Source organism: Astyanax mexicanus, chromosome 3 (assembly GCF_023375975.1).
Source record: "Astyanax mexicanus isolate ESR-SI-001 chromosome 3, AstMex3_surface, whole genome shotgun sequence".
Taxonomy (NCBI): Eukaryota; Metazoa; Chordata; class Actinopteri; order Characiformes; family Acestrorhamphidae; genus Astyanax; species Astyanax mexicanus.
This window is the reverse complement of record NC_064410.1, coordinates 26,994,747-27,022,392: the sequence shown is the minus strand read 5'-3', so window position 1 is coordinate 27,022,392 and position 27,646 is coordinate 26,994,747. Positions and strand designations below refer to the sequence as shown.

Genomic DNA, 27,646 nt, shown 5'->3' with positions numbered 1-27,646 from the left:
CAATAGATGGCGCTGTTTCTTAATTTTTTTAGATGCCAAAGAAGGGTCAAGTCAAGTCATTATCAACCGCTTCATCCATTAAGGGTCGCGGGGGGGTGCTGGAGCCTATCCCAGCCAGCATCGGGCGGAAGGCAGGATACACCCTGGACAGGCCGCCAATCCATCGCAGGGCAGACAGACACAGACAGACACACAGACACATTCACTCACACACTCACACCTAGGGGGCAATTTTGTATCGCCAAAGAAGGGTATGTATGTTATATTGAACTTTATTTAAATTCCCAATACACAACATAAATACATAGCAAAATGCATAGCAAAACATTAACATCACCACTATACAGCTTCTATAAACATTCTTCTATGAGAGATTTGTATTTCACATTTAATATGGGAATGGTGAGCTGCTTATAGAAACAATAACAGAAAGAGTGTTATCTTTACTGATGTAGAGAGATCATTATCAGTAAACAATTAGCTCCAGATATAAAAAAAATAGTGTATCTAAGCATAAAATACTACTATAATTGCATAGTTGGCCAAATATTTGATCTAGGCCTAAGTCTGTAAGATAGACATATAGACATATAGGCATATAGACAAATGTTATGTATATTACTGTTCATTATGTATATTTCACAATACACTTCACAGTCTGAATGAAGAAAAAAATATGGGAACAAATAACATGTTTTAGTTTGTGAGAAGTGCGTCATTCTAAAACATTGACCATTTATAGTGTTGAATGTCCCACTAAGTTGAAAATGAAAACATTCACATAAAGCCTCGAAGTATTGAAAATATATCCTGACCATCGTACTCTTGGATTCTGAATATTTTCATTTACTTCAGTGTGTTCTTGTACAAAATGACAATAAAGTAGATGGATTTTATCTGGATTCTTACAGAATTGTTACAACACTAGTAATGATGTAACCCTGCTGTTCATAATGCAATTTTTTTATTTTAATATTTTTCAATATTATAGAAGCTGAATATAAACTTAAAATGTATCCAAATTAATCTGCTGTAAAGCAACATTCTAACAACACACTTTGTAACCCAGTCTTTTACAATTTATGTGATTTGCATGGATATCATAGATGTATATTTCTTGCATGCAATGTAATGTAATTAATGTAATCATAGATGTATATTTCTTGCATGCAATGTAATTACAGAACATAAAGTAATAGATTAACAGTGCATGTACTGTAAGGCTGATCTAATCTCAACTGTAAAAGCAATTTGGATATTTTTGAGCACAAACATATATGCTTTAAAAATGATGACAGCTTAAAGAACTAAATAAAGGCTATGCAGTGGGCACCCAGACTAAAGGTGGCGTATGAAACATATACATACATGTACATATACATATATATTAAAGAAATGCAGACTCATTTCCCTCCATCTTTTGGCCTCTCAGGACTTGATCTCTATCACTTTGATGAAGGGCAGAGACTTGTTTCCAGGACTTGTCGGTGTCAGAGGCTTGCTGTGAACAAGAACAGTGTTTTATTAGTATCTCAGTTATAAACCAATTATACATTTTCTTTAGTAGCACTTTTAATTTGATGATAACAACTATGTAAAAACATTTCCTGCCTTATTGCAGTCACATTTTGCAACAATTGGACAAACTACTTCCTGAAGTAGAAATATAAATATATACAAATCAGTTTTCATCTTGCAGGAATCCAGATTGATAAATGGATCAAACATTCTGAAAGTTTCAAAAGCATTGTTTGAAATTAATAATCAAATTAACATCACCTTTACAATCACTCAGGCAACCCAGACGAAGAAAAAGTGTCTAGTGACACTGTGTATTTTTTTAACGGCACCTGGCCTTTTTATTTATTTAATTATTTATTTATTTATCTATTATATTGGCACGAAAAAAATGTGGTTAAAGTTAAAGTGTCTTTAGGGCACAAGTTGACACTAACGAAGGTTATTTTTAGCCATACAGACCATCAGGCCTAATTATTGGTCTTGTTAAATAAGTGAAAGTGCTTATTGTGAAATCTCAAATCATGTTAACGAATCGTGATAACATTAAAATTCTGATTTAACGCATATATATATATATATATATATATATATATATATATATATATATATATATAATAATTTTATTTAAAATTTTCCCCATTTTCTCCCTAATTTACGTGGCCAATTACCCAACCCACTCTTTAGGACTCCCCCTATCACTAGTAATGCCCCAACACACCAGGAGGGTGAAGACCAGCACATGCTTCCTCCGATACATGTGAAGCCAGCCACCGCTTCTTTTCAAGCTGCTTCTGATGCAGCATTGCTGAGCAGCCAGCGCGCTCAGAGGAAGGCGCAGCGGCTCGGCTCCGGTACATCAGCTCACAGACGCCCTGTGCTGCGGACATCACCCTTTAGATGTGGGGAGAGAGCGCCATCTACCCACCCAGAGGGAGCAGGGCCAATTGTGCTCCTTCTGAGCGCAGGCATTTTAATGGCAAAGAGTGGGGGAATGAGTGGGGTTCGAACCTGCGATCTCCTGCTCATAGTGGCAGCGCTTTAGACCACTGGACCACTTGCCCCCCCCCGCAGAGCCCTAATATTAACAACACACTACACAAACATTATTCTATTATATTATTCTTTTATCTCCTCAGACATTTCAGCCCAACAACAGAAGTCTTTGGTAACAGCTAGCTAACAATTTACAAACAAGTTCACACCATGATGATAAAAACTTTATTTTGATTAGATCTGTTGAGCTGCCCTTGGTATAGCTGAGCTAGGGAGCTTTTACAAGTGTTTTTTTTTTATTCATGACTTTTAAAATATTGTTAGTCTAGGTTATAGGTTTTGTTAATAACAAAATATAATGAAAATTTCCTAAAAGGAAATTTAGGAAGACACTTAGGCAGATACGTTTAATCAATAAACGATTATTTGAGATGTCAGTGTGAAGAAACGAGGAAGAATATGTGTGGAACAGAAAAACTTGCTCTGCTTCTCCATACAGAGGACGGTTCTGGAGGTAAATTTTAGCCCTGGCTGCATCTCAGAGTCACGAAGTCTGCAAAACTGTGATAAGACACTGTCTCCATGCCAAGAAGCAATTTGGAAGGCTTCCCAGAAGATAGCCCAAACCACAAACCATGAGCACTTACAGTTAATGTGACTGGATTGCCAAATGGCACTGCAACTATGAACGGAAATACTCTCTGTAATCGGATAAGATAAAACAAAAGGGAAAGTGGTCATGACATAAAGAACCTTATCTCCACACTAACATTTAGAGGTGGGTATGTCATGGTGTTGATTTGTTTTGCATCACATAATACCTTTTACTTCAGAGTTTATAAGCACAGTCCTAGCCGCCTCAGGCTAAGTATATGCAGAGCGCTTCCAATGGGTCAGTAGGTCAGTGACCTAAAGCTTTGGATGATGTATACCAAGAAAGGGTGCCAGGAAAATATATTTAGCTTTTTTCTGGAGTAAATGTAGCTAATAATAATATTATTTAAAGAAACATATGTATTATACTGTGAATTGAAGGCGATTGGGATACTGTGGAACAGTTGTTTTTCGTCATTTCTGGAACAAAATATGCAAGCAAATGGTCAATGTCTATAATACTGAAGATGTTCATTTATATTTTATGATTTTACAGCAAAAAAATCCCCTTAACGCAAGCAAATAAATCATGTCCCACCTGGCCTTATGTGCCAATCTCTTATAATTCACCCTATTTTCTGTAGTAACTCATAATAAAATGCTAAGGCTAAGTGCTACGTTTAAGCACAGACGAATCTTAACAGTAGTGCTTCAGCTTGTTTGTTATTTAAATAGTTCTTTACAGAACAATGTGTTTTAGACTGTGTTTTAGCCCGCACCCTGGGTTGCCAGGTGTGAAAGCAGGCAAACACAGTGTGCTGTCGCCTCAAAAGCGTCCTTATAAAAAGCTAAATCAATGTGTCTGATAGATGGATAAAGCTTAGAGCCCAGAAAAGCTACAAGATGGATGCAAGACTGCGCTGAGCAATAAAGCAATATAGGTCAGAAACAAAAAGTCTGACTCTATTGATTAAATTTAGATGTGATAGAAATGTGATTTATGGGTTGCCAATGCAAAAGTTCTTGAATTTGTCTTGGGCTCCTTTGTGTCAGTGTGCTCAACCTGGCAACCCACATGGGCTTCACATCTGGGGAAGTGGGGAAGGGCAAACAGCTCTCTCCAATGTTTTGGCAGCTACTTTACATGTGTGCTGTCATTTCATACATATTGTTCCTATAACATGCCAATAATGTTAAGTTAAAACATCTAATTATTTTAAATATTCAAAATGTTTACAGAATCAAAGGGGGAACCTCTTTAAGGTAAAACATTTTCATACGAATAATGCAATCACCAAACAAGAGGAGACCAGTTGAGCATTGTAGGTACATCATAACAAAAGGAACATAATGTACTCATTAAATAAATGAATCGTTTAGTGTTTGTATGCTATCATTAGATGGTTGGGCCATCTGACAAGTCTGAACTGTTTCTGTGCTTGTGTATCATCACCTGTATACAATTTGGGCTCCCTTATCTAACTGGTGTGAGCTGGACATCTGATTACCAAGACAGAATTCCACCTGGTCACGCATCTCTCTGTTCTGTGGGAGGAAAAGAGGGCATACCATCAGAAATATATTAAGAAACACAGTAAACAGGTAAAAACTGAGGCTATTCTTCAGCCTTTGTGTTTTATGACTAAACTACAATCAAGGCAATACAAACCAGCTGAGGAACCACTGGTGGTCCCATAGAGTTTAGGAGTATTTGAAAAGTCGATAAATTCAATGTAATGAATTTAACAAAAACTGTTTCTGTTCATTATGTGCTCATTAAAGCTCACACATTTAAAGGAACTATAACTATATGCCAAAAAATGCACCACTAGAAGCAGCTTCTTAAAACTGTTGTTCAGATATTTTCCTATACTTCCTATAGTTCAGTGATATTTCTGCAGATTTTGTTGCACTTTATCCAACTAAACAGGGTTTTATATACCGTCTTATATAAAAATTAAATGTGCACTTACATCTTTGTTTTTTAGGTACAGTTGCTACCAAAGATATGTTCACATTAAAATGTTGTCATATTGCACATACCAAATGGGAAAGTATATTTCAAGGTTACCCAGTCTTGGTTCTGGTGTTCTAACAGCATAGGGAATTCTTTTTTTCTTCAAATTTTACCCCATTTTCTACTCATCTTGGAAAACCGATTACCCAACCCTTGTTCATGGCAACAACTGCTATCAGTACCCACAAATATCACCACTATCAACAGAGTGAAGACTAGCAAATGCCTCCTCCAATACATGTAAAGTCATACACCTCCCAACAAGGAAGGCGTGGCTCCCCAGCACTAATACAACAGCTAACAGACTGCTCTATTAAAGAATATAAGGAGGAAATGCCATTAACCCACCCCTGAGAGAGAGAGAGCAAGGCCAATTGTGCTCTCTCGGACTTCGGCTGCTGACAGAAAGCAGCATGATCCAAACCATGATGCAAAGCAGCTATCCTTGGATCATAACAAAAGTCCTTTGTCTGCTGGACCACTCAGAGCTGCAGAGAGTTTAGATTCAACACATGCTGTAAGGCTATATTACAAGTCTTTTAAATGTAGTTTTAGTTTGGATAAATCTCCAGTTCCTGGACATGCAACCTTAATAAGAACGGTCAGACCTCTTTTCACTTTGCATGCACTGCACTTTAAAATTCAAACTAGGGCTGCACAATATTGTGAAAAACTGACACTGTGACATTCTGCTCGTCTGCTTTATATATTGTGATATAAAAAATTAAAGAATTTTCACTAGATCACACCAGCAGTCAGTGTTCCAACTCATAGTACCCTCTGTGTATTAAACATTGGCGTGAAATAAATTATACTGGGCATATATATTCTGCCTCATTTTCCTTTTGTATCCAGAAAGTTGTAGTTTATAGTGTGTCCAGTGTAATTTGGATTAGGTGAGATTGCACATCCTGCTATGTGACTATTGTGCATATTGTGTCCTATATTGTTCAAACCCTCTTCACAGGTAGACTAAAGCCCTATCTGGATGGGATTATTTTCTCAGGGGAACGTCTGTGAAAAATATTTCACACTTCTACTCAGTGATAAAACTCTTGCATCCGGACTGCAATTGAAAAAAACTGGAGGACCAGTGAGCTATTTGGCTCGGTCACATGATATCAGTAGCTCCTCCATTTCCACTCATTGTTGTGTTTACATGGATCTCCATGGAAACTCATGCCCAAAGTGTAATTATGGTGCATGGTAGTGGACAAATAGCTATTTTATTAAATGTGAGGTGATGAAACTTAGAGATGTGCGTCCAGACGGGACTTAAATTACCAGCGAAAAAATGTAGGTAATTCAGTTATTTTCTGAGAGAAACACATACATGGTCTTTCCGGATGGGAATAAAATCAAATAGGACCCCCCCATAAAAAAGAAAATGACCCCTGAGCCCCATGAGAAACTAATCCTGCTTTAAGGGCTAGGGCTTAAGATCTAGTTCTATTTTAATTGTTGTCTTGTTTTTACTTTTAATTTCTTTGACAACAGTAAAATTTCAGTTTACTCTCAACCCTGTCAGAACCCTGACACTGACCTCAGCATCCAGAAATGCCACCTTTTCCTCCAGGTCATCAATCACACGATCTCTGTCGTCGAGCATGGTCCGAGAGTTCTGCAGCTGTAAATAGACACGTTTTAATGAATTCATTAATAATGGATCAATACAACATTCTGAGCCTATTAACATAATGTGCCACAGAAATCCTCCCATTTGAATGAGGAAGTGAGTGTATGTAGGAGTGTATGAATCAATGTAGTCACATGGTGTAATATGAGATGTGTGCTTGATAATTGACCAGGAAGAGGATACATTATTTATTCATGACACAGGCAAAGTTTCACTCTTTATCTCTTCTACTTAACTGGGTCTGTACTAATAGTCCACCGTTTCTGTAGTCCTCATCCATCATTCGTTCTTTGATTCTTTCTGTCTATCCACCATTCTTTTGCTTTATTAAAGCATTGCCGTTCTATGCTATTTTTGATGTGCATATGCACTGCGTACACTGCGCATCATATATGAAACATGCTCTCTATGTATGTGAGTGTGTGTTACCTGTTCAATCATGTGTCTGACTTTCCTCTGCTGGCTCTTCAGCATGTCATCTAGGTGATGATTTTTCTCTTTCTGAGCAGCCAGCTCTTTCTCCAGTTTCTCGTGCCTAGGAAACACACACACACACACACAGGTTACCTTAAGATTTTTAAGTTTAAATGAAACCAAATAAACTAATGTATAAGGAGACAGTTAACATTTTCCCGATTTTAGCAACAACAAAAAAACACTGTTCTCATTTGTTTTTATATATTTACTAGAGACAGATTATATCTTGATCATTGACTTCTGTTACAAATCTGATAAAATTCTTGTTATTTTTACTCAGTTAGAGGTGTGCCATATCATATCGTATGCAATAATAAAATTGTATATTTATTCTGTTGCAGGCGTGTATTCTTTTAAATATTTTTTTTAATTAAGTGTTTTGTCATATGGCCAAGAGTATTGTTATTGAAAAAAAAAACATTAAATATTGTGACATTATTTTAGGGCCATATCGCCCACACCTATTTGACAGGCCAAAAGTTTTGGATAGCAGTATGTAAATTGACCTCCGCTGATGGTCTAAGAACATCCACAACAGTATACATTGTAAGGTGTTATTTTGTGAGTAATGCTGAACACTGGCCAACATGCTCACGGCAAGGCAATGCTATTTATTGGAGTTGGAGTAAGGCCCGATAGTGGATGCCAGGTAAATGGGACATTATTATGTGTACAGATATCACATGTACTGTGTGGTACCTGATGGTAAAAGATTTCATTCATAAGTGTATTGACTGATGCTTTTGTTTATGTGCTCTCACTTCTTTTCTTTCTCCTCGTCCTTTAGAGCTCTCAGTTTCTGAAGCTCAGCCTCTCCAGCAGCCAGTTTATCACAGAGGCTGGCATTCTCCACCTCGAGACTTGCCAGAAGTCTTTGGAGTTTCTCCATGTTCTGGCCTCGACACTCCGCCTCTTTCTCGGCACGCTGCCCCCGCTCTGTTAGCTCCCGTAGACGCAACTGACTCTCTCTGTTCTCGGCCTGAAGAGGGCAACAGAAGATAAGCCAGACTTTATTTGGAGAAGCTAGACTTCTTTGTTTGATTTCAGTGCCGTGCAAAAGTCATGGGTCCCCCCTTTATTAATGTCATTTCTAGTCAAAACATTTCTTAAATATGAAATTAGCTAAAGGTGTTCTATTAAAAGCAAAGGTCAAAACTTTTTATGACTAAATGTTAAGGGTGTGGAAAAATAAATGAAAGCTTTAGTACATGGACAAATTAATTGGGGCACCTGCTTAGTCACTGCTTCTTCCAGAAACCAAAGAAATGAAAAAGAGTTTATTTTTCTTTTGTGGAAGTAACTGTCTCTACTGTCCAGGAAAGGATTTCTGATCGATTTTGGAGCTTTGCTGTGCAGATTTGATTAAATTCAGCAGCAAGTTTACATGTTAGTGAGGTCAGGATGTTGGATGATCACCACCCCACATTATCCTTAACTCACCAACTCATCACAAAAGAACTGTATGGAGCACAATAATTTTTTATACCTCTAGCCAATGCCTGGCATTAGACATTGTATCAACAGGTTTATATTTATCCATGTATGTAATTTATGTGCTCCAGAGAGTCCTATAATCTGTCCTGATGCTGTCAGTCTGCCTGCTCTGGACTCTGAACTCGCTAAACACGACTTCACTTCCCAGCATGCACTCACACCGGACTTACCTGACTTTACCGATCAATGTCACGCTACGGCGTTCCCACTCTCCAAGCTTCTGATTGTTCACACCTCTCCTTCTGTGTATATATAGCCCTCAGTTTGCTTTCTTGTTGCTGAGTATTGAATCTAGTTTACTAGCTTTTCCACAATGTGTTTTGCCTTGCCCAGTTTACTGTTTGTTTCTTTACCTACTTCTGTGTCGTACTTTATAAAATATGTTTTCTTTTTTTTCTGAGGCAAAAAAAATGTAAGTAACAAATGGAGGCCTCAAAATTCTTGCACAACACTGTATATCGGACAGGAAATGCGAGTGTATTTGTTTAGTGTGTGAGCAAGTGTGTATATAAGGTACCTGCAGTGCTTCTCTCTCCTCTTGGTGTCTCTTTTCCATGGACTGCAGCTGAGCGTACAGACGTTTGGTCACTTCTCTCAACCTCACACACTCCTCCTCCTGACAAGAGAATTCATTCTGTTTATTTCACAAACATCAGTCTTGTTACATTAACATATCAATAGCTCAAGCTACCATATCCTCACTTTAAGTGTTTAATTTTGAGCTGCTGTTCAGCAAAGAAAGAGACAGATACACAGGTGCTGCTGCAGGCACTATTCCAACTCACTATTTACATATCAAATGAACTGGTTTTACATTTTTTGAACCGTTTTCCCATTATTGCCTGTCTGCAGGCTTTAAGAAAATTAATTGAGGTCATGCAGATTATTAAGGCAACATGAATGTCTGGGAATGTCGTATGATCTCTTACCATGCAATAAAATGGAGGTGGGGTAAGAGTTGTTTACTGAGCTAGAAGCAGCTCAGACCAGTGCGGTTTCACAGACCCTCATCAGTGCGACTTTTAGCAGATAGGTAAAAGTATGTGTGCGCGCCTGTGTGAGCATATGCGCATGTTTATACACTCACAGGTTTTTGTGTACAGACGTATGAGTGTGAGTGAGAGAAGCTGAGAGTGCATGTGGAATTAAGTCAAGAAGATTCATCAAATGACAACATACACTGACGTGCCAAAGGTCATGGAACAGCAGTATATAAACTGACCAAGAAGTTTCTCCTCAGGTGGATAGCTTGGGAATATCCACACCTGTATACGTTGTAAGGTGTTACCTTGTGAATGAGGTTGCTCTTGCAAGACAACATGAAATATCGGAGGTTAAGCGAATAAAACATTAGCGCAGGAACCAGGGGTGATTTTTGGGACATATCACACCTAATATCAGAAATAGGTAGATTGGTCCCCTTGGTTCTGATACCACAGAAAAAGCAGAAATTGTTTTAAAATAAACTTTTATTTTGAAAGATAATTTGGTTTGCTATGTTTGTTGTTAGCAAGTGGTTCTGGTTGTTATGTGGTCTTTCACTTTGTTTAGGCTTGGGTTCAGATGCCTGATCAGAAATGTCCTGCATTCAGCAGCTCCAATGACCCGAGCTTTCGCCTCATTGGGCACCAGCTTTACACGAGAGGTCAGTGATGAGAGTCATGACTTACAACAACAACAATATACCGCAATAAAAACAGCTTTTGGGTAATATCTTGTTCTGCTACCAGACTAGGAGGGTTTGGGTTATCTAAAATTTGTTAACTGCTGTTAAAATCTCTATGAAACGTTACTTTATAATAGTAACCAAATCTGTTGTCATTATATTTTAAATATTAGGTATTAACTGATCAGTTTTTGTCATATATGTATATAATTTGGACATTGCACGCATTATTTTTTTTTAACAACAGTAAATGTAATGTGTAGTAACATGTTTAGGTTGTAAGTGACCTTTGGTTGGATTTAACTAAAAATAAACAAAAGTATGGAAACATTTGTATGTTTTTTATTTGTGATTAACTGTAATCCCACAAATGTTGTTCTATGTCACTATAGGGGGGCTTTGATTCATATTAGTAAATGTGCCCCCTCCAATGTCAAATCCGCTCCTACGTCTTTGGTATAAAACATTTCTGAAGTTGTGCAGGTATTAAACAGTCCTCGATCTACAGCATCACACGTGTACCAGGAATACATGTCAAAACCGACATTAAGACCTACAGAAGACGGATTGTGATTGGTGGTGTCTGGTTAGAAATGACTCTGCCAGAAATCCTATTCACTTTCAATGCAGGGAGACCCACATGTATATCCCACAGGTCTGGGCATTGTTCTTTAGTCACCATGGGATGTGGCAAAAGTCATGGGACACAATATTAGTCCCAAATCACATAATATTTGGCATGTCAGTGTAATTTGCTTATTAAATTGCTACTACTGTGTGTTAAACAGGTTGATACTAAAAAGGCATTCGTTTCCACCCACTACCATCTCTTAAATGTTAACCTAAATGTTTATGCTACCCTGTCTACTGTCTTCTACAGGTCAAATTCAGCTGTCTGACCCCACTCTGGACAAATAAGGAAACATACATTTATGAGACAAAATGATTATTAAATGCTTATTACACTCTTTATATTCTGTGTGACACTAAAAAAAGCTCACTTTACAGGACCTTTACAGTTCACCAAGTCATTAGCAGCACACTTTAAGTCCTTTATGTTGTAAGATGGAGCAGCCCCAGATCAGACCTGTTGTTCCAGCAAATTCTACATGTATACACAACAGCCCTGTTTACAGGATGTAAAGGAAAACAGGACTGATTACACCACACAGCTATTTTCCATTGCTCCAGGGTAATATGTTTTGCAATTATTGGTGGATAGGGGTTAGAATGGGCCCTCCAATAGGTCTGTGACACTGCAGCCCAAGACACAGCAGAGTGTAATGAGCAGTGTGGCAGTTTCCTCCCAAAACCATCACTTATATTATCTTACACCCCATAAACAGTCTATTTTCGTGCCTTGTGTATAATAACATTAGAGTTTGTACTGATTGTCATGGTGGTCTGGAAGTGAGGTGCGTTCAGGTACATTTCTGGTGTGCTGCTATTTTGGTGGTGGAAAACACAAGTGTGCCACTGACTAAAATAAACCTTGACAACAGTCAATACTCATTTCTATCTCAGCTATGTGGGTAAGTAAAGCGTATACCTCAAAAATGAACAAAAGAAAGAATAAAATAACATTGCTATTCCCTTTAACAAGCTGCTGGTGCACCTTCAATGTGTGAATGCGCAGGTCAGTATCTTCTACTGACACAAACAAAAGCCTGCTGTTGTTAACATATCAACGCGCCAAAGTAAGAACACACCTGGCTCTTAAAAGGAATGGTAAGAGACACACTGATTGGCTCATTTCATGTTATGCCCAAAACACACCCATGATAATCAAGAGAATTAGTTTATGCCTTTTGCTTGTTTCGTGCTGCATGATATGCCCTAAATCCAGCTCTCTGGTGTGCAATCAACGTCTTGCCTACAGATCCCTAAAATAAGAGCTTTGTGCCTCTTATGACCACCTATGATTCATTCACCACTGCTGACTGGAATTCACACACAACCGATGTTTTGGAGATGGTTCTAGTTTGTCATCTGGCTCATATAAAATTAAAGAATCAATTTGAAACTATGTAAAAGTAATATAATATGTTGCATTTTAAATGGGTTATGATGGATGAGATGCATTATGACTAAGATTAATATAGACATTAGGGCTGGTTACATGGTTGATGGAGCTAAGTGGGAGGATTATATAAAAACCGAAACTTCTTCCATTTGTAAGTGTGTCTATATCTATACAATTTTGAGGCATAGTTGTCATGGGCATTCTATGCGCTGGTCCCCAGTGTGCTTGCTTCCTGTGAGTAATACCACGGTTCACATGTAATAAACTGTCAGTTTAAATAATTACATTAACATAAGTTAATGTTTCAGAGAAACAGGTTTTTTCTTGTGTTAAAACCAACAGCTTCATCATCTTTACTGTAGTTTTAAATGGCAGACAGTGAAATAAGACTCAAGTCTCCGACCGCAGCTCAGCTGAGCTCAGGCTGAGAGATAAATGGGAGGCTAATGGAGAGGTTCATCTTACACACTGCACTCTTTGAAGCATTCACTCCACTCGAACAGGAATGACACATGATACTGTGGGCCAAGTGCTTTTCTTTGTGTGAGAGAGGTGTGGTTGCATTCTGCATTGAGACGTGTGTTATGATGCAGTGAATATTATATTTAAAATAAAAGGACAATAAAATATATGGAAACATTTTGTTTTACAATCTTTTTGTGATTACTCAGATTCTTCTGCAGACAGTTATTTTACCGGTGTCTCTGAGACAGGCCCATCCACATTGGAGTTGGAGACAGGAGAGTTGCTGAGGGGCACGCTAACTCGGACGCCGTTGGGTAGAACCTACAGAGAAGAAAAATGAGGAAAAAACATTGGGTAACATTTCAAAAGATGTACAAAGTAAAATACTGAAAGGGAAATAGGTTATAGGAAAAAGCTTGTATTTCTGTACAGTAAATCTGTCTAATGGGTAGTTGAGAAGTACTTTAAAGTTTTTTAAAGCAAAAGTTGACAAAAATGTCATTTATTTAGATGTTTAATTCCAAAATGCAAAATATAAAGTGTGTCTTGCTTTGGTAAGAAAACCATACCGCACTACATCATTAAAGCTATGTTTACACAGCAGGTATAGTGTCCCAAATCCGATTTTCTCATCAAATCAAATTTCTTCATTAGCATTACAGGAGCTAATAATGAGTTCCAGTGGCTGAGAGCTAGGATTGCACATTTTTAGCCATGGCCACTTGCTTGGTTTGCATCCTTGGTGTATATTTTAAGTTACCCAGAAGTACAACTAGGCAGGGGCAGCAGAGAAAATCCCATTGAAGACAGGATGTCTGCTGTTTCTGCACCTGGGTTTTCATTTATTGTTATATGAAGAAGTTATAACAGTGACCGAAAAATGAACTGAAAATGTTAAAGTACATCTGTCAGTACACCTATGTCACATTTTTATGATAAAAAAAAATAATTTAGGCCATTTTTCCCTTCTGTGTAAATGTAGCCTAAGAGTCCCTACACAAGACTCCGAACACTACATTTGATTGTTTTGCTGTATCAAGTTGCACTGGAAAAGATTATCGAGCATCAAGCACAAATACAAATGCCTTAAATGTCAATGTATGTCAATTTACTTTCTTATTAATATGTATCTTTATTTTAAATCACATATACAACAATATAGAATTAAACAGTTTTGATCTTCACTCTTTACTCACACTGGGATGAAGCTACCCATATACATCACATGATGTATTAAGGAAGCTATAAGCAAATACAGGGGTTGGACAATGAAACTGAAACACCTGGTTTTATAGCACAATAATTTATTGTCCTGATGGACAGTTCCAGTGGAAACAGGAGAGTTGAGGTGCACATTGAATTCTGCCGTGATTTGAGCAGCCGTGGTTTTATGTTTTTTGGATACAATCCGGGTTAGCACCCGAACATCCCTTTTGGAAAGCTTCCTTTGCGTCCACAGTTAATCCTGTTGGATGTGGTTGGTCCATCTTGGTGGTATGCTGACATTACCCTGGATACTGTGGCTCTTAATACATTACAAAGACTTTCTGTCTTGGTCACAGATGTCTTGGCCACCAGGTTGGTCCAATTTAGCCATGAAACACACTAAAATGACAGGTGTTTCAGTTTCATTGCCCAACCCCTGTAGAACAGTGCTAGCCAATTTCTATGGTGTACAACTACCCTAGTTATGTCATTTGTTTTACAATTTGCACAAGCAGAATCACTAATAAAACAAAATGGACTGGGTAATACCTTGTTATTGTTGTTGTTATGTCTGGCCGCCATTTGTTCCCTCAGAGTTTTCAGACAGTACCTCACCTATAAGGAAACAGAGAAGAGCTATTAACTGCCTCTTTCACTTTCTCTCTCTCTCTAATCTGAGAGCGAGTGTAAGATGTCTGTACTGACCTCCTGTATTTGTGATACTTCGTCAGTCAACATCTTTGCTCCTTGTAGCAACTGCTTCAAGATCCACCTACAACACAGAATCATTCAAATCTCAAACATGCACATACACACAAACCTGAGTACACAAGCAAATCTGGCTAAAACTCACCTTTTAAAATGTTAAAAGGATGGCTGGGAATCAGATCTTTGCAGCTGGTACACACAGATCAGTGAAGTCTGTTTAAGAGAGAAAAAAAACAGTTGGTGAGCAAGAAGTGCTCAAAGGGCCCTCAGGACGTTTCAGAATAATAACGTTAAATGACAGAAATTATAGCTTTCCTTCACAAAGTCAGTAAATGTTTAGCCTCAAAATACTAATGAAAACAGGAAAAATCTTGTATATCTTATTGGTTTGTACCAAGAGTGCCAATAAATGTGGAGGTCACTGTATACATTGTGGGTTATGACTATCTAGAACAGAGGTATTTAATTAGAATTCAGTACGGTCCAGTTGGAGAAAATTTCATCAGTCCAAGGTCTGGGCCATTTTTATTTTGTGTTATGATTCAGATTTAGTGCTATATCCTGTATACTATATATATATATATATATATATATATATATATATATATATATATATATATATATATATATATAGTCCCGTGAGGTTGTTTGGACTATGATAAAAAATATATATAATAATAAAACGCCTATCTGGACAGATTTTGTGTGTAATCCATGTCTCTCTGTCGCACTTGCTGTGTCTTTAGTTTCCGCCTGTTCTCGTTTTTCCGCCAGTTCTTGTGCTCCTTTTATAAAGACGTTTTTTTCCGGCCGCGTCCCAATTCACTAGCCGGGGCAGCGGTCTGCACAGATCTGATTGGTAGAGAACAACGTTTGGTGATTTTACACCACAGGTGGTTAGTCTGGGAGTTTACTGCGCAGCAAAGCACGTAAACCATAAACACAAGAAAAGTTCCGCCGCTTTAAATGAACACTTTCAGAATGAAATTCTTCTCTGTAGTTTATCAGTTTGGGTCTGCCTTGGACAATGTCTGGGTCCACCTATTAGTGACCCCTGATCTAGAACATAGATGTAAGGGTGTTAAGCAGGCAGTTACACTTGTAAGATGAACTGCTACACAATCAGCTGCCCCACTTAGAGTATAAATAAATTAAGCAAAACAAATGTAGCATTGTTTTACTTTTTCCATTTTTAAACATATCATATTTTAACCACTATCCTTTTTGTGCAGGGCTCCAGAATAACATTTTTTTATTACAACAGTCCCAGAACCATGCCCAATCTTCCTAAGAGCTGTCCCAAATTAAACCCTAATATTTTTTATATATTTTATATATAGCAATAATCTCATTAGTTTTTTGGATGTTCCTGACTATATGCCTTCCTCCTCTTACCAGCAAGCTGATTGGCTGCTGAATGGGCTGCTAAATCTGCTCAGACCATCAGGAAAACTCCCAGTCATATTTCCACCATTTCTCTTCATGAACAACTTATAACTGTTTTTACTGCACAGTCAATTATCAAATGTTTCCAGTATGATAAATACTGCAATATTGTCAAATACAGATCAGCCATTACATTAAACCCCCTGCCTAACATTGTTTACGTCTGTCTTGTGCTGCTGACAGGCTGAGGCATGGACTCCGCAGGACCTCTGAATGTGTTGTGTGGTATGTGGCACCAGGACGTTAGCAGCAGATCCTCAATGCTAGTTATGTAAGTGCAGTAAGTTGTGAGGTGAGGTCTACATGGATTGTATCCCTGTAGCTCTGGGTGTCCATAAACCTGTCATTACTTTACCAGTTGTAGCATGTTGTGTAGGTGCTAACCAGTGTATATAAAAATACCACAAAAAAGACCCTTAGAACATTACAGACGGATTTTCCGTCCAAAATCACACCTTGTGTTCTCAGCTTAATTACATAGGAATCCATTCACACATAAACATAATCCATATATGGTTAGAAAGCGTGTAACTTATTCTTTCTAAAAATAGTGATGACATCCATGTGCAGTAAAGCTAAATCTAATAGAAACCCATTGAGAAATCACCTAAAAAAAAGTGAGATCTCCTTCCCCAACCAATATTATTAACCTTTAGTGCTTCAAACATATTTATATGATGTTTCAAACCAAATAATATCAGTAAATGATAAACTGAAAAGTGTCCACAGAAAAAAATGTGAAACTAACTGAACTCAAAATAAAGCTTGGTATGGTGTGCGCACTACTTTATATAGTTTTTATTTTACTTGCACATTTTAACTAAGTAGTTATTTTGCACTAAACCTAATTTTTTGTATAAAGTTTTCTTTGTGTGTCCTGATCAGAATACTGAAAGGCATTGGCTGCTCTGAGTGTCAGGTTTTAGTAATCTACATTTATCCTAGAGGTGTGATTATCAAGAAAAATAAATCCACCTGATGCTCATTATTCTGATGATCATCAATATTCTTATGTTTCCAACTCTAGTCTAGTCTCTATATATACTCTAGTCTAACCATTTTTCAAAAGATATCTTGGGTGTGAATATATTTAAAGTCTATACATTTAAAAATAAGTAAAAAATATTGACCAAAACATGGCCAGTTCCAGGAAAATATAACAATTCTGCTTCATTTTACATTTTAAATGATTATATTTTTGAGCAGCCGTATGGTTTCTGGAGTAAAAGAACTCATGGCATGTGACTGTCTTATATAATTACTGTGTTATAAGACCTGAAAGAGGAACTGACAAAAACTGAGAAAAAACACACCAAAACAGCCTAGAGTTCAATGAGTTAAAGATGCTTTGTTGCCAAGCTCTCTAGTTATGAAAATTCAGCCTTACATCCCTACATCTGCCCATTTGTCCTGCTTTAAACACATTAACTGTTATGGACTGTTAACTTGCTGTCTACAATGTACCTGGTTGGCAATCTTCTTTGTCTTTTTAATGAAAAGCTTCTGATAATAAATAGTCTGCCAGAGTCTATCTATAACTATCCTGAAGAAAAATGTACAAAAGAAGAACAAACAAAATATTGGTGTTAGAAAGAGGTAAGAAAAATCAATATAATAATAATAATAATAATAATCATCACTAGGGGGGTTATGAAGTTTCAGGTTATGTGCCAAAAAATAGATTACTCTAATAATCCCATATCTTATATAACAGGAACCTGTGTGCTTCCAGTACAAACAAACTGTACAGGTAATCTCAAATACAAACAGCCATCATCACTCATGTCAGCTATTCAAAAAGAGCTTAAATACATGTTGGAGCAGATCTGCGCTTTTGTGCGAGAGGAGAGTGAGAGAGGAAATGAGATAATGTAGAAAAAGAGAGAACAGAGGCGTTATATAGAGTTGTTTGATAACTGGAGTGGTCCACACCTTCAGAACTAACTTCATAAAGTGGTGGTCGGAAGTTTACATACATTCATCATGGGCAGGAATGTCAAGGCAGTGCTGGGCTTTCATTGATTTCTGTGAACTGTTATGTTTCCATGATAAATGAGTGTACATACATATACAGCTTTGGAAAAAACTTAGAGACCACTTCAGTTTCTGAATCACTTTCTCTAAAGTTTGAGTTTTATTCTATAAACTACAGACAACATTTCTCCCAAGTTCCAAATAAAAATATAGTCATAAAGAGCATTTATTTGCAGTAAATGAGAAATGGCTGAAATAACAAAAAAGATGCACAGCTTTCAGACCTCAAATAATGCAAAGAAAACAAGTTCATATTTATAAAGTTTTAAGAGTTTAGAAATCAATATTTGGTGGAATAAGCCTGGTTTTTAATCACAGGTTTCGTGCATCTTGGCATGTTGTCCTCCACCTGTCTTGCACACTGCTTTTGGATAACTTTATGCCTTTACTCCTGGTGCAAAAATTCAAGCAGTTCAGCTTGGTTTGATGGCTTGTGATCATCCATCTTCCTCTTGATTATATTTCAGAGGTTTTCAACTTGGTAAAATCAAAGAAACTCATAATTTTTTAGTGCTCTCTTACTTTTTTTCCAGAGCGGTATACATCAATTATTAATAGAAAAAAAGAATGTTTTGCAGAAGTTAATTCTGGGTGAGGTATCTGATATTTACTAAGGGTAAAAAGTATTAATAGCACACCAAATATTTTGTTACGTATCCTGTAGTAAGTTGAATACCTTGACCAGATTCTTTTGGAAGCCAATAACAACTTTTTTGGCAGAAGTGGTAAAGTTTGTTGATTTCCTTACACTGGTTCCACTAAGCACAGTACATGTTTTTAATAGATTTGACTGAGGTCACAACTTTGGAAGAACATTAGAAAAGGGTAAAGTCAGCATGATTTATCCACTTCTGCACTGATCTCTGTGGTCGTTCATCTGTACATATGCCCCATAAAAATACCAACTGCTATGATTTTCACATCCACATGATTGAATATAATCTATCAGTTAAAACTCAGATCAGCTAAACATTATGATCACTCATGGTTATGTTAGATAATAACTGAACAGTTGTTTTTTGTAGTGAACACATTACATGCGGGAAAAAGATGCAGACATTACATTTTTGCCGATGTACAAAGGATAAGAAGCAGATGACAAAGCATCTCGGAAATAGAAAGGCATATCAGGGGTTCCCGGTCAGCAGTGGTAAGTTCCTATCAAGAAGGGTCTGATTAGGGCCAAACCACAAGCTACTAAGTGCAATGCACTTGAGTGCAATGAAAGTTATCCTGTTATCAATTTAAATGACAGTTGCAGACAAAATATGCCACAACAATCCATTAATTGCATGCTGCTGCATATGAGACTGTGCACATATTTTCAGTACAGAATATTTAGTTGCTTTTATGAGATCTTTTTATAGTTTACAATGACTATCTCTTCTCCTGAAGGATTGTTCCTACCAAGTAACGTGGCAAGGGGCAACATCTGGGGTTCCACAAGGCTCGGTGCTTGGTCCTCTTCTTTTCTCACTCTTCATTTGCTCTCACTCTACATTTGAAATATTAATTTCTCATGGATTCTCATACCACTGCTATGCTGATGGCACTCAACTAATCCTTTTTTTCCTCCTTCCACCACTCAGGTTTCATCCTGCATCTCGGCATGTCTCACTGACATCTCATCGTGAAGGACTCCTCATTGCCTGAAACTCAACCCTAGCAAGTCAGATTAAAAACTCTGATGCTGGCCTACACAGCCAAAAAAGGACCAGCTCCTTCCTGCTTGATGGCAATGGTTAAAGCAAGATCTGTACCAAGAGTCCTTAGAGCTTCCAGTACGGCCTGGCTCCATCCACCATCCCTCAAAACCCACAGAAAACAAACATCCCGACTCTTCTCTGTGCTGGGCCAAGATTTTAGAACAAACATCCACTGGGTGTCAGAACAGTAGAGTCACTTGTGGTATTCAAATGCCTACTTAAGGCTCATCTGCCTTAAATGTAAATGGAATAAAAACAGATTACACCAGCATTTTTGTCTTGGTTCAACACAGTACCAGGAAAGTCCTCAACTCTAACTATGAATGCACCAAACATTTGGCAACCCAAATAATTTTTAAAAACTAAAAACTGTTTCTGTTGTGTTGGCTAAATGAGTAAAAGACTCGAAACAGGGATGAGAAAGAGAGTCTGCAAACACCAAACTCATAGCAGGTTTAGGTTTTACACAGGTTAGAAGTTTAAAACCTCTTCACAAACAGCTGTACAGGGCTAGCCGAGCTAACTAGCCTTAGCATCTGTTTGTTTACTAAAAAAAATTGGCTGCCTTTCTTTGTGTGAATTTCACTCACATGTGACTTGAGTGGCACTGCTGAGGTACATATATGAATTAAATTGCACTGTTTAGAAAATCTTATTATAAGAATATTATAACTAATGTACATTTCTGAAATTCGAAAATTGCAGTGCTGAGGTAATTAGCTGGTTGTGTGAAACAAACTAATTGTTTATTTAAGTGCTTAAATAAATGTATGAATTAATGTATTATGTTTTTTGTATGTTTGCTGGGATATTAAAACGTTAAGTGTAGAACTCTGAACTAGAACTAGAACTGGCCTGTGTGTAGCATGTAGCATCGGCAAAAACACGCACTTCAAAAAGTGCCAAAAAGGATTAAACTCCCACTCCTCCTACTGAGTACTGAGAAACGATTAGTGAAGAGGGGGCATTAAAAAGAGACACTGTAAAGGAGTAGACGTAATTGTTAGGTGTAGCCTTCAACTTGCCCATACATGGAAAAAGACGGGATTCCAACAGGGTAGTCCACAGACACTATATAAAGCATGAGTAAGAACAGTCTGCAGACTGAGTCATCTAGCTAACATTCCCAGCAAACCAGGTAGGCTGGTCAAAAGGTGTGAATGGATGTGTGCAGTAGACTGTGGAAAAAGAACAGCCACACCAGGGATTTAAAAAAAATAGTGTATGAAATAAAAGTATCACACATGCTACACAGGTTACCATCTATGTGATTTAATTCTAAAAAAAAGCGACCAATAAAGTATTTTCCTCGTTAAAAATTATGATACCACTATATTACCAGAATTTAATTTGTAGTTTTAATGTTTTACGGTCATTTTCTTCATGAAAAAGCATAAAAAACATCTAAACATACTAGTTTGTTTCAGCAGCTAGCTATCTAACTAGCTAACTCTCCTGCGTCACCTTAAACGGTGCAACAGACGGCAGAGGCGGGAAAGTAAAATTAACGAATTAAGGAATGGACAATAATAATGAATTGCTCCACCACCTGCCACCTTACTAAAGACATATAATACCCTTAAGTTAACTAGTTAGGCAGCAGCTAGGTTGCTAAACTTTAGTGCTCCTCTGCTTTAGCTATAGCTATATCGGCTGCTTGAAGGTTTCTCCCACTTCTTAGAGGGAAGATTTCAATCCTTTGGCTTATAGTAAACTCTGTTCCAAATGAAAAGGGTTACACTCGAAAACAAGGGGTAGGGGTACAAAATCAAAATAGGATTTGGCCTTTTTTTTCACCATCTAAAACAACAAAATCTATGGTAGTTCGCTGATTCCAAGAAATACCAAGAAGCAAGCAATTGTTTTATGTTAATTATATTATGAAATATTACTTAGATATACAGTTTAATGTTTAGAATTTAAATGTATAGAACATTACATTTTCTGGTCTAGAAAAAATGCTGATATTAATACTTAAAATACAGTATTATGACGGTTTTCTTTATATTGTTTCAAATCTAGTCATTTCTGTTAATCATTTATACAAAATGAACCATAGTACCTTTATCAGTATTCTTATATGTAAAATAATGTTTTAAAAAAAGCTTTTTCCTGAAAGTGCTGAGGGCATTGGAGTTAGTAGGCAAAAGCATTTTTTTTGCTGTACAAGCATGTGGTTGCACATGTCTTTGTTCTGACTGAGCAATGTGTGCGTGTGTGTGTGTGTGTGTGTAATGGCAGGGCTATTAAGGGGAAAAATATTAGTGCTCTGATGTGACAGGAAGAATTTAGAGGTATGCTTTCCTGGATCAGATAGACAAAGAATGACAGCCCTGGGGAGGCTTACACTTACACTTACACTCTCAAACACACACACACACACACACACACACACACCTGGAATGGTAACAAACAGCCAGATTTCATCTTCAGACATCAAAACACACAAGAAAATGCATGCAAAAAAAGAAAAAAGGAATCACACTGAACAAAACATTAGACATACATAGGACAAAAAAGCTAAAACTACACAGCTTTACATTCAGTCAATCACAGTCATAAGGCTGTTTAGATAGAGAAAGAAAAGAAGCTTCCCTCTCTTTTCTTTCGTTACATACAGGAGTGTGACCACGCCCGAGGCCCTCACCCAGACACAATGTTCCTCTCCCGAGAGACACGCCCGCTCTACCTCCAGCTAACACTCTTCATTCTCACGAACTCATCTCCATTTAGTTTCCTGAGTGACCTCATCAAACCACACACACACACACACACACAGACTGTTTTGAGTTTCTGAGAACCGCTGAAGATTGACTGACCAAAAATTACACGGATATGCTAATGTTCTCTCTCACACACACACACACACACACACACACACACACACACACACTGTTTATATACACATTTTCTTTGTACTGTTTACCAGACACTAACCTTCAGCCAGACTCACAAATGTGTCTTAAGAAAGAAAGTCTTCTTATATGTTTCTTTTTACTTTACTTATATGTTCTAAAGTGTGTTCTAATGTAAAAGAAATATGTTGTAAAGAAATCTCTGTATCTGTACGTATGAGCTGCGCTTTCAGTTTTGGGCAAAATGAATCTTTTATGTTAGGATATTTTACCTGCACCCTCACTAACGTTGTTAGGGAAACCACTTCAAACATATGAGTTAGTTATACAGGCTAACACTATCTTTTGCTTTGGACTTAATGGCTGTTTGTGGTGAAGGAAAATGTTTGTTTTATTATAATTCCAATATTTTACAATTAAATTAAATTAAATTACAGATTTTTTTAATTTACAGTTTAATTTCTCTGTTTAAAGTAAAATCTATAAGCAGAATTATTTATCATAAATACAGCTCTGGAAAAAAAAATAGAGACCACTTAAAATGATGAGTTTCTTTGATTTTACCAAATTGAAGTATTGAATTGTTTTTGCACCAGGAGTGGCATAAAGTTCTCCCAAAAGCAGTGTGTAAGACCGGTGGAGGAGAACATGCCAAGGAGTAAACAATGCCCCAATATGTAGTGGAACCATGCATTGTCGTCACACATGCCAATATCCCAGATTTTCTTTTTGGAAAGAAATGTCTGTGTGCTCTGGAGTGAGGACAAACAGGATCATGCCGATATCAAAAAACAGACCAAAAGGTCCAAGTCCAACGTCTGTCATGATACAGTGATGCAGCATTAATGCAGAATAATGTATTGAGATCTTAGAGCAACATATGTTGCCTTTATAACCACATCATTTCCAGAGATATCCAATATTTTTTAACAGGACAATGCAAAAACATATATAGCAAACATGGACTGACCTGTCCCCAAAAGAGAATGTGTGGAGAATGTTTAACAAACTGCAAGAATGTTTTACATGTAACAAAATAACTCCTGAAACTTGGTCACTATTTTAAGTGAATGAAAATTTTATTTAAGTGAATGGCAACTTAACTATGTGGTAAATTCTTTACCTTCCCACCTGTTTCTGATTTGAGGTTGGTAAAGATTTTAGATGGGAGTTCTGAAACAAAAGTCATTTAAAGAGCATCAGGAGAGAGGAGATTCGTCTGGATTCATTCCTCTACCTGCCTGTACAATGGTCTCCTTGTACCACCTTTTTAAGCCTGGAACAAACGTGATCCACTTCCACCACTGTGCCACTGCACAGCAAAGGAAACATGAGGATTCAGGCAGCCACACTATGAGCCCCCCAGGGCCCAGGATCTGCATGTACGGGGCCTTTTTTATTGTATTGAACGCGTAGTTGGAACATGTTTAGGTTTACGGTGTTCTGTGTTCTGAACGTTAGCAGGGCTAAAACAACAGAATGATTGTAGCGTAGTTTGTGCTTTATAAAATTAGATGTAATCTTCGTTTAGGGTTAATCCTTCTCTGGAAAACTGCCACTTAAAGTAAAGTGAGTGATAATGTGTATGTTAGGTGATTGACTCTGTTTTAGTAGTTACCTGACTAAAGGAAATACTTTAGAAGTTGTCTGGTTTCCTTGTTTGTTGATCAGCACAATGAAATGCACCAGAAGCTTCAACAACAACAAGGAAAGGTATTCATTTTACGTCAAGCAGCCCAGCAACAATTTATAGAAGATTCCAGTTAAACATGCCTTCACACTGCCAAGGCTTTGATCTGCTCAGCACAGTGTTGACAGTGACATGGCTCATCACTCCTTTAATTAAATTCTGTCCTCATTTGGCAGAGAAATCAATCACTGATCACACGTTACACTCCTGTGCCCATGTGCAAAGACCAAAGAACATCCACTGGCAGCTTAAAACCAACAAATCAGTCGTCATGCCGTGTGGTTAGCACACCCCATTCTAAAAGGAGGCTTGTTCTGACAAGTTACCTAAAATCGTTTCGGCTGCCTCAGCAATCTGTTACATAAATTAGATGGCACCAGTAAAGAGCTCTTGGAACAAATCTGGCAAAAGACAAGCCTGATCAGGGTCTGTGACAGTTTGTATCTACAGATATGTGATAAATGCCCCGCACCTCACTATTGTACTTTAATGGTTTGTATTTAGTGTTGTAAGTATGGTGTTGTTACTTTGAGAAAGCTGTCATCAACAGTTATGAGAAAGATAGCTAAAGTTCTAAATGTACTTTTTTTTTGCAAAAATAAGAAAGTCTAACCAACATATTTAAAATCAACTGTTTAATTTAAAGGTGGATTCCATTGTTTTGCCTAATTCCATAATACTGTTGTTAAGATCTTAACAAAGTCATTTAAAGATTCACACTGACTCACTGTAACAGTTGTATAGATAGGAACTAGGGTTTGCAAAGTAAATGCATTTTATTTACTATAACCACAATGCTCTGAGTAATGCTATAATGATAAAGTAGCAGTAAATCTGCGAAAAAAATAAAGTCTTCTTTGCGTACTACTTTGTCTAACAATGTCCCATATAGGCCTATCAATTACTGATTTTGTGTGGATGATATATTGTCCAAACTGTGGGATAAACAATATTATATTGTTATGATAATGTCATTTATATATAATATAATATATAATGTATAATAAAATAATGTATTTATAATATGCTTTAGGCCAAAAACTGATCTCAAAACTGTCATAGAACAATGTATCATGAATCAGGAGCCTTAATAACGATTATAGGACCAGCCGAATTTCTTTTCTACATTGTATATTAATACTGAATTCATCCAGACTATGAAGGAACACATAAAGAATCATGTAGTAACTTAAAAGTATATTTAGCTGGCTCTTATCTGGGGAGCTGTTTACTTGAGGTTTCTGAGGCTGGCAACTTATGCTGTGCAAGAGAAGTAACTCTTCCTTTCCTGGGGTGGTCCTGATGAGAGCCAGTTTCATCATAACGTTTTTAATGGTCTTCGTAACTGCACTTGAAGACATTCTCAAAGTTCTTGAAAGTTGAAGTTGAAGTTCTTTAGAGTAACTAATGGTAACCCATGGTAACAGAGTGATTATGGCTAAGGCTAATGACTGCTCAGGTTATATTCCTCAAAAATGCAGGCAGAAAATGCTTAGACACAAAACATGCTCAAAAACAACTCAAAAACATATTAGAAGGCATTCCTTTTGGTTATGATGATTGTGAATATTTTCTTCACAATCATCATAATCAGACAATGAAAACTCATTTCTTTCCTTTAAATACATTTATATAGCTAACAATGCGCACAGTCATAATTAGAAAAACAAAAAAAAATGATCAGATCAATCTAAACAGCCTTTAAACTATTAACTAGCAATATAACCTCACACCCAGACATTAATATACAATGTATAAAATATATGACAGTTTTGAGATCAGTTTTTGGCCTAAAGCATATTATAAATACATTGCATAAATAAAATGCATTTACTTTGCAAACCCTAGTTTCTATGAATATCACTGTTTCTTAATCCCCAAACATCTTTGTGTAGCAATTGTAAAAAAAAAAAAAAAAATATATATATATATATATATATATATATATATATATATATATATATATATATATATATATATATAGTATAAATGCCCTGTAATTTAAAGAAACCTCACAAAAATAATGTAAAACGTAAATAATCAAGGTGCCTTACTTAACAGAGTAAAATATTACCATGTACCAAGCTACCTTAACATTACTAAAAACGAGCAAACTCTTTACAAAATGTATAAAAAAAAATTATAAATCACTATTTCTATTCAAACTTACTTGTGGTCAGATGCACAAAACACAAACAACACAAGCAATGCATAAGCCAAGTGCCAAATGACCTCATCTTCCTCTCTGACTACCCCATTGTTGACAATCCTGCTGGCCTTTTAACCCCCTGTGAATAACTGCCATCACTAAATGATCAATAACCCAATAGGAAAGAAAGAAAGCATCCGATGAGTCAGCAACTTGGAAAAGCAGCCCACAGAGATGCAGCTTAATGAAATGGACTGAGGCTTCTGTACTATTATGGCAATGCTACTGTAATGAAAACCATTATTTTATAAGGAAAACTCAATTTGTTTAACTATTCTTTCTATAGATTATGAACTATAAATATCAGTACATTTTTGCACGTATTTTAGCATAGCGTCTAGCAATAAAATAAGATAAAATTTAACCTGAATTTAATCCAAGAACGTTTAGTTTGATCCCATAAGCAATAGTACAAACTCCCATGGTTACAGAGTGATTATAGCTAATGACTGCTCAGGTTTCATTCCTCAAAAAGACAGGCAGAAAACGCTGAGACACAAAACATGCTCAAAAACAACACATAAAAACACATTAAAATGCATTCCTTTTGGTTCAATTGGGTACTTTAGACAATATTTTCTTCACAATCATCATAATCAGAGAATAAAAACTTAAATTTAAAAATTATTTTCCTTTAAATATATTTATATAGCTAACAATGCTGTTCCACACAACCTGCTTACTCCATGTAGTGGCCAGTCATAATTAGAAAAACTGATCAAATGATAAGATCAGCATAAACAGCCTTTAAACTATAAACTAGCAATAAAACCTCACACCCAGACATTAATCAAAACCTTACTCCTTACCTTAATCCAGACACCTGAACACCGCCTGCTGCTGAGAGTCTGAGCATATGCTGCCCGTGTTTTTATTAGCGAGTCACAATAAACCAGGAATGCTGAA

General features: G+C 36.9%; 1 protein-coding gene across 1 annotated transcript; it reads right to left on the bottom strand.

The window, feature by feature from the left end:
• Positions 1-254: 254 nt before the first annotated feature.
• tuft1b (tuftelin 1b) lies at positions 255-27,646 on the bottom strand. Its single transcript, XM_007230528.3, has 11 exons — positions 27,550-27,646; positions 14,946-15,013; positions 14,798-14,864; positions 14,642-14,707; positions 13,118-13,207; positions 9,250-9,348; positions 8,000-8,217; positions 7,191-7,296; positions 6,669-6,752; positions 4,562-4,653; positions 255-1,501 (listed from the first exon to the last, which is right to left on the bottom strand). Exons 3-11 carry the CDS (start codon positions 14,828-14,830, stop codon positions 1,429-1,431), a joined length of 861 nt encoding a protein of 286 aa, XP_007230590.3. The 5' UTR covers positions 14,831-14,864; positions 14,946-15,013; positions 27,550-27,646; the 3' UTR covers positions 255-1,428.

What these genes read in the sequence shown, in the direction of transcription:
- tuft1b (XM_007230528.3), bottom strand. Translation starts at nt 14,830, where the DNA reads ATGTTGACTGACGAAGTATCACAAATACAGGAG. An exon ending in ATAACAACAACAATAACAAG is followed by an intron (nt 13,208 to 14,641) that starts GTATTACCCAGT and finishes TCTTCTCTGTAG; the next exon opens with GTTCTACCCAACGGCGTCCG. An exon ending in GGAGCCCAAATTGTATACAG is followed by an intron (nt 1,502 to 4,561) that starts GTGATGATACAC and finishes TCTTGTTCACAG; the next exon opens with CAAGCCTCTGACACCGACAA.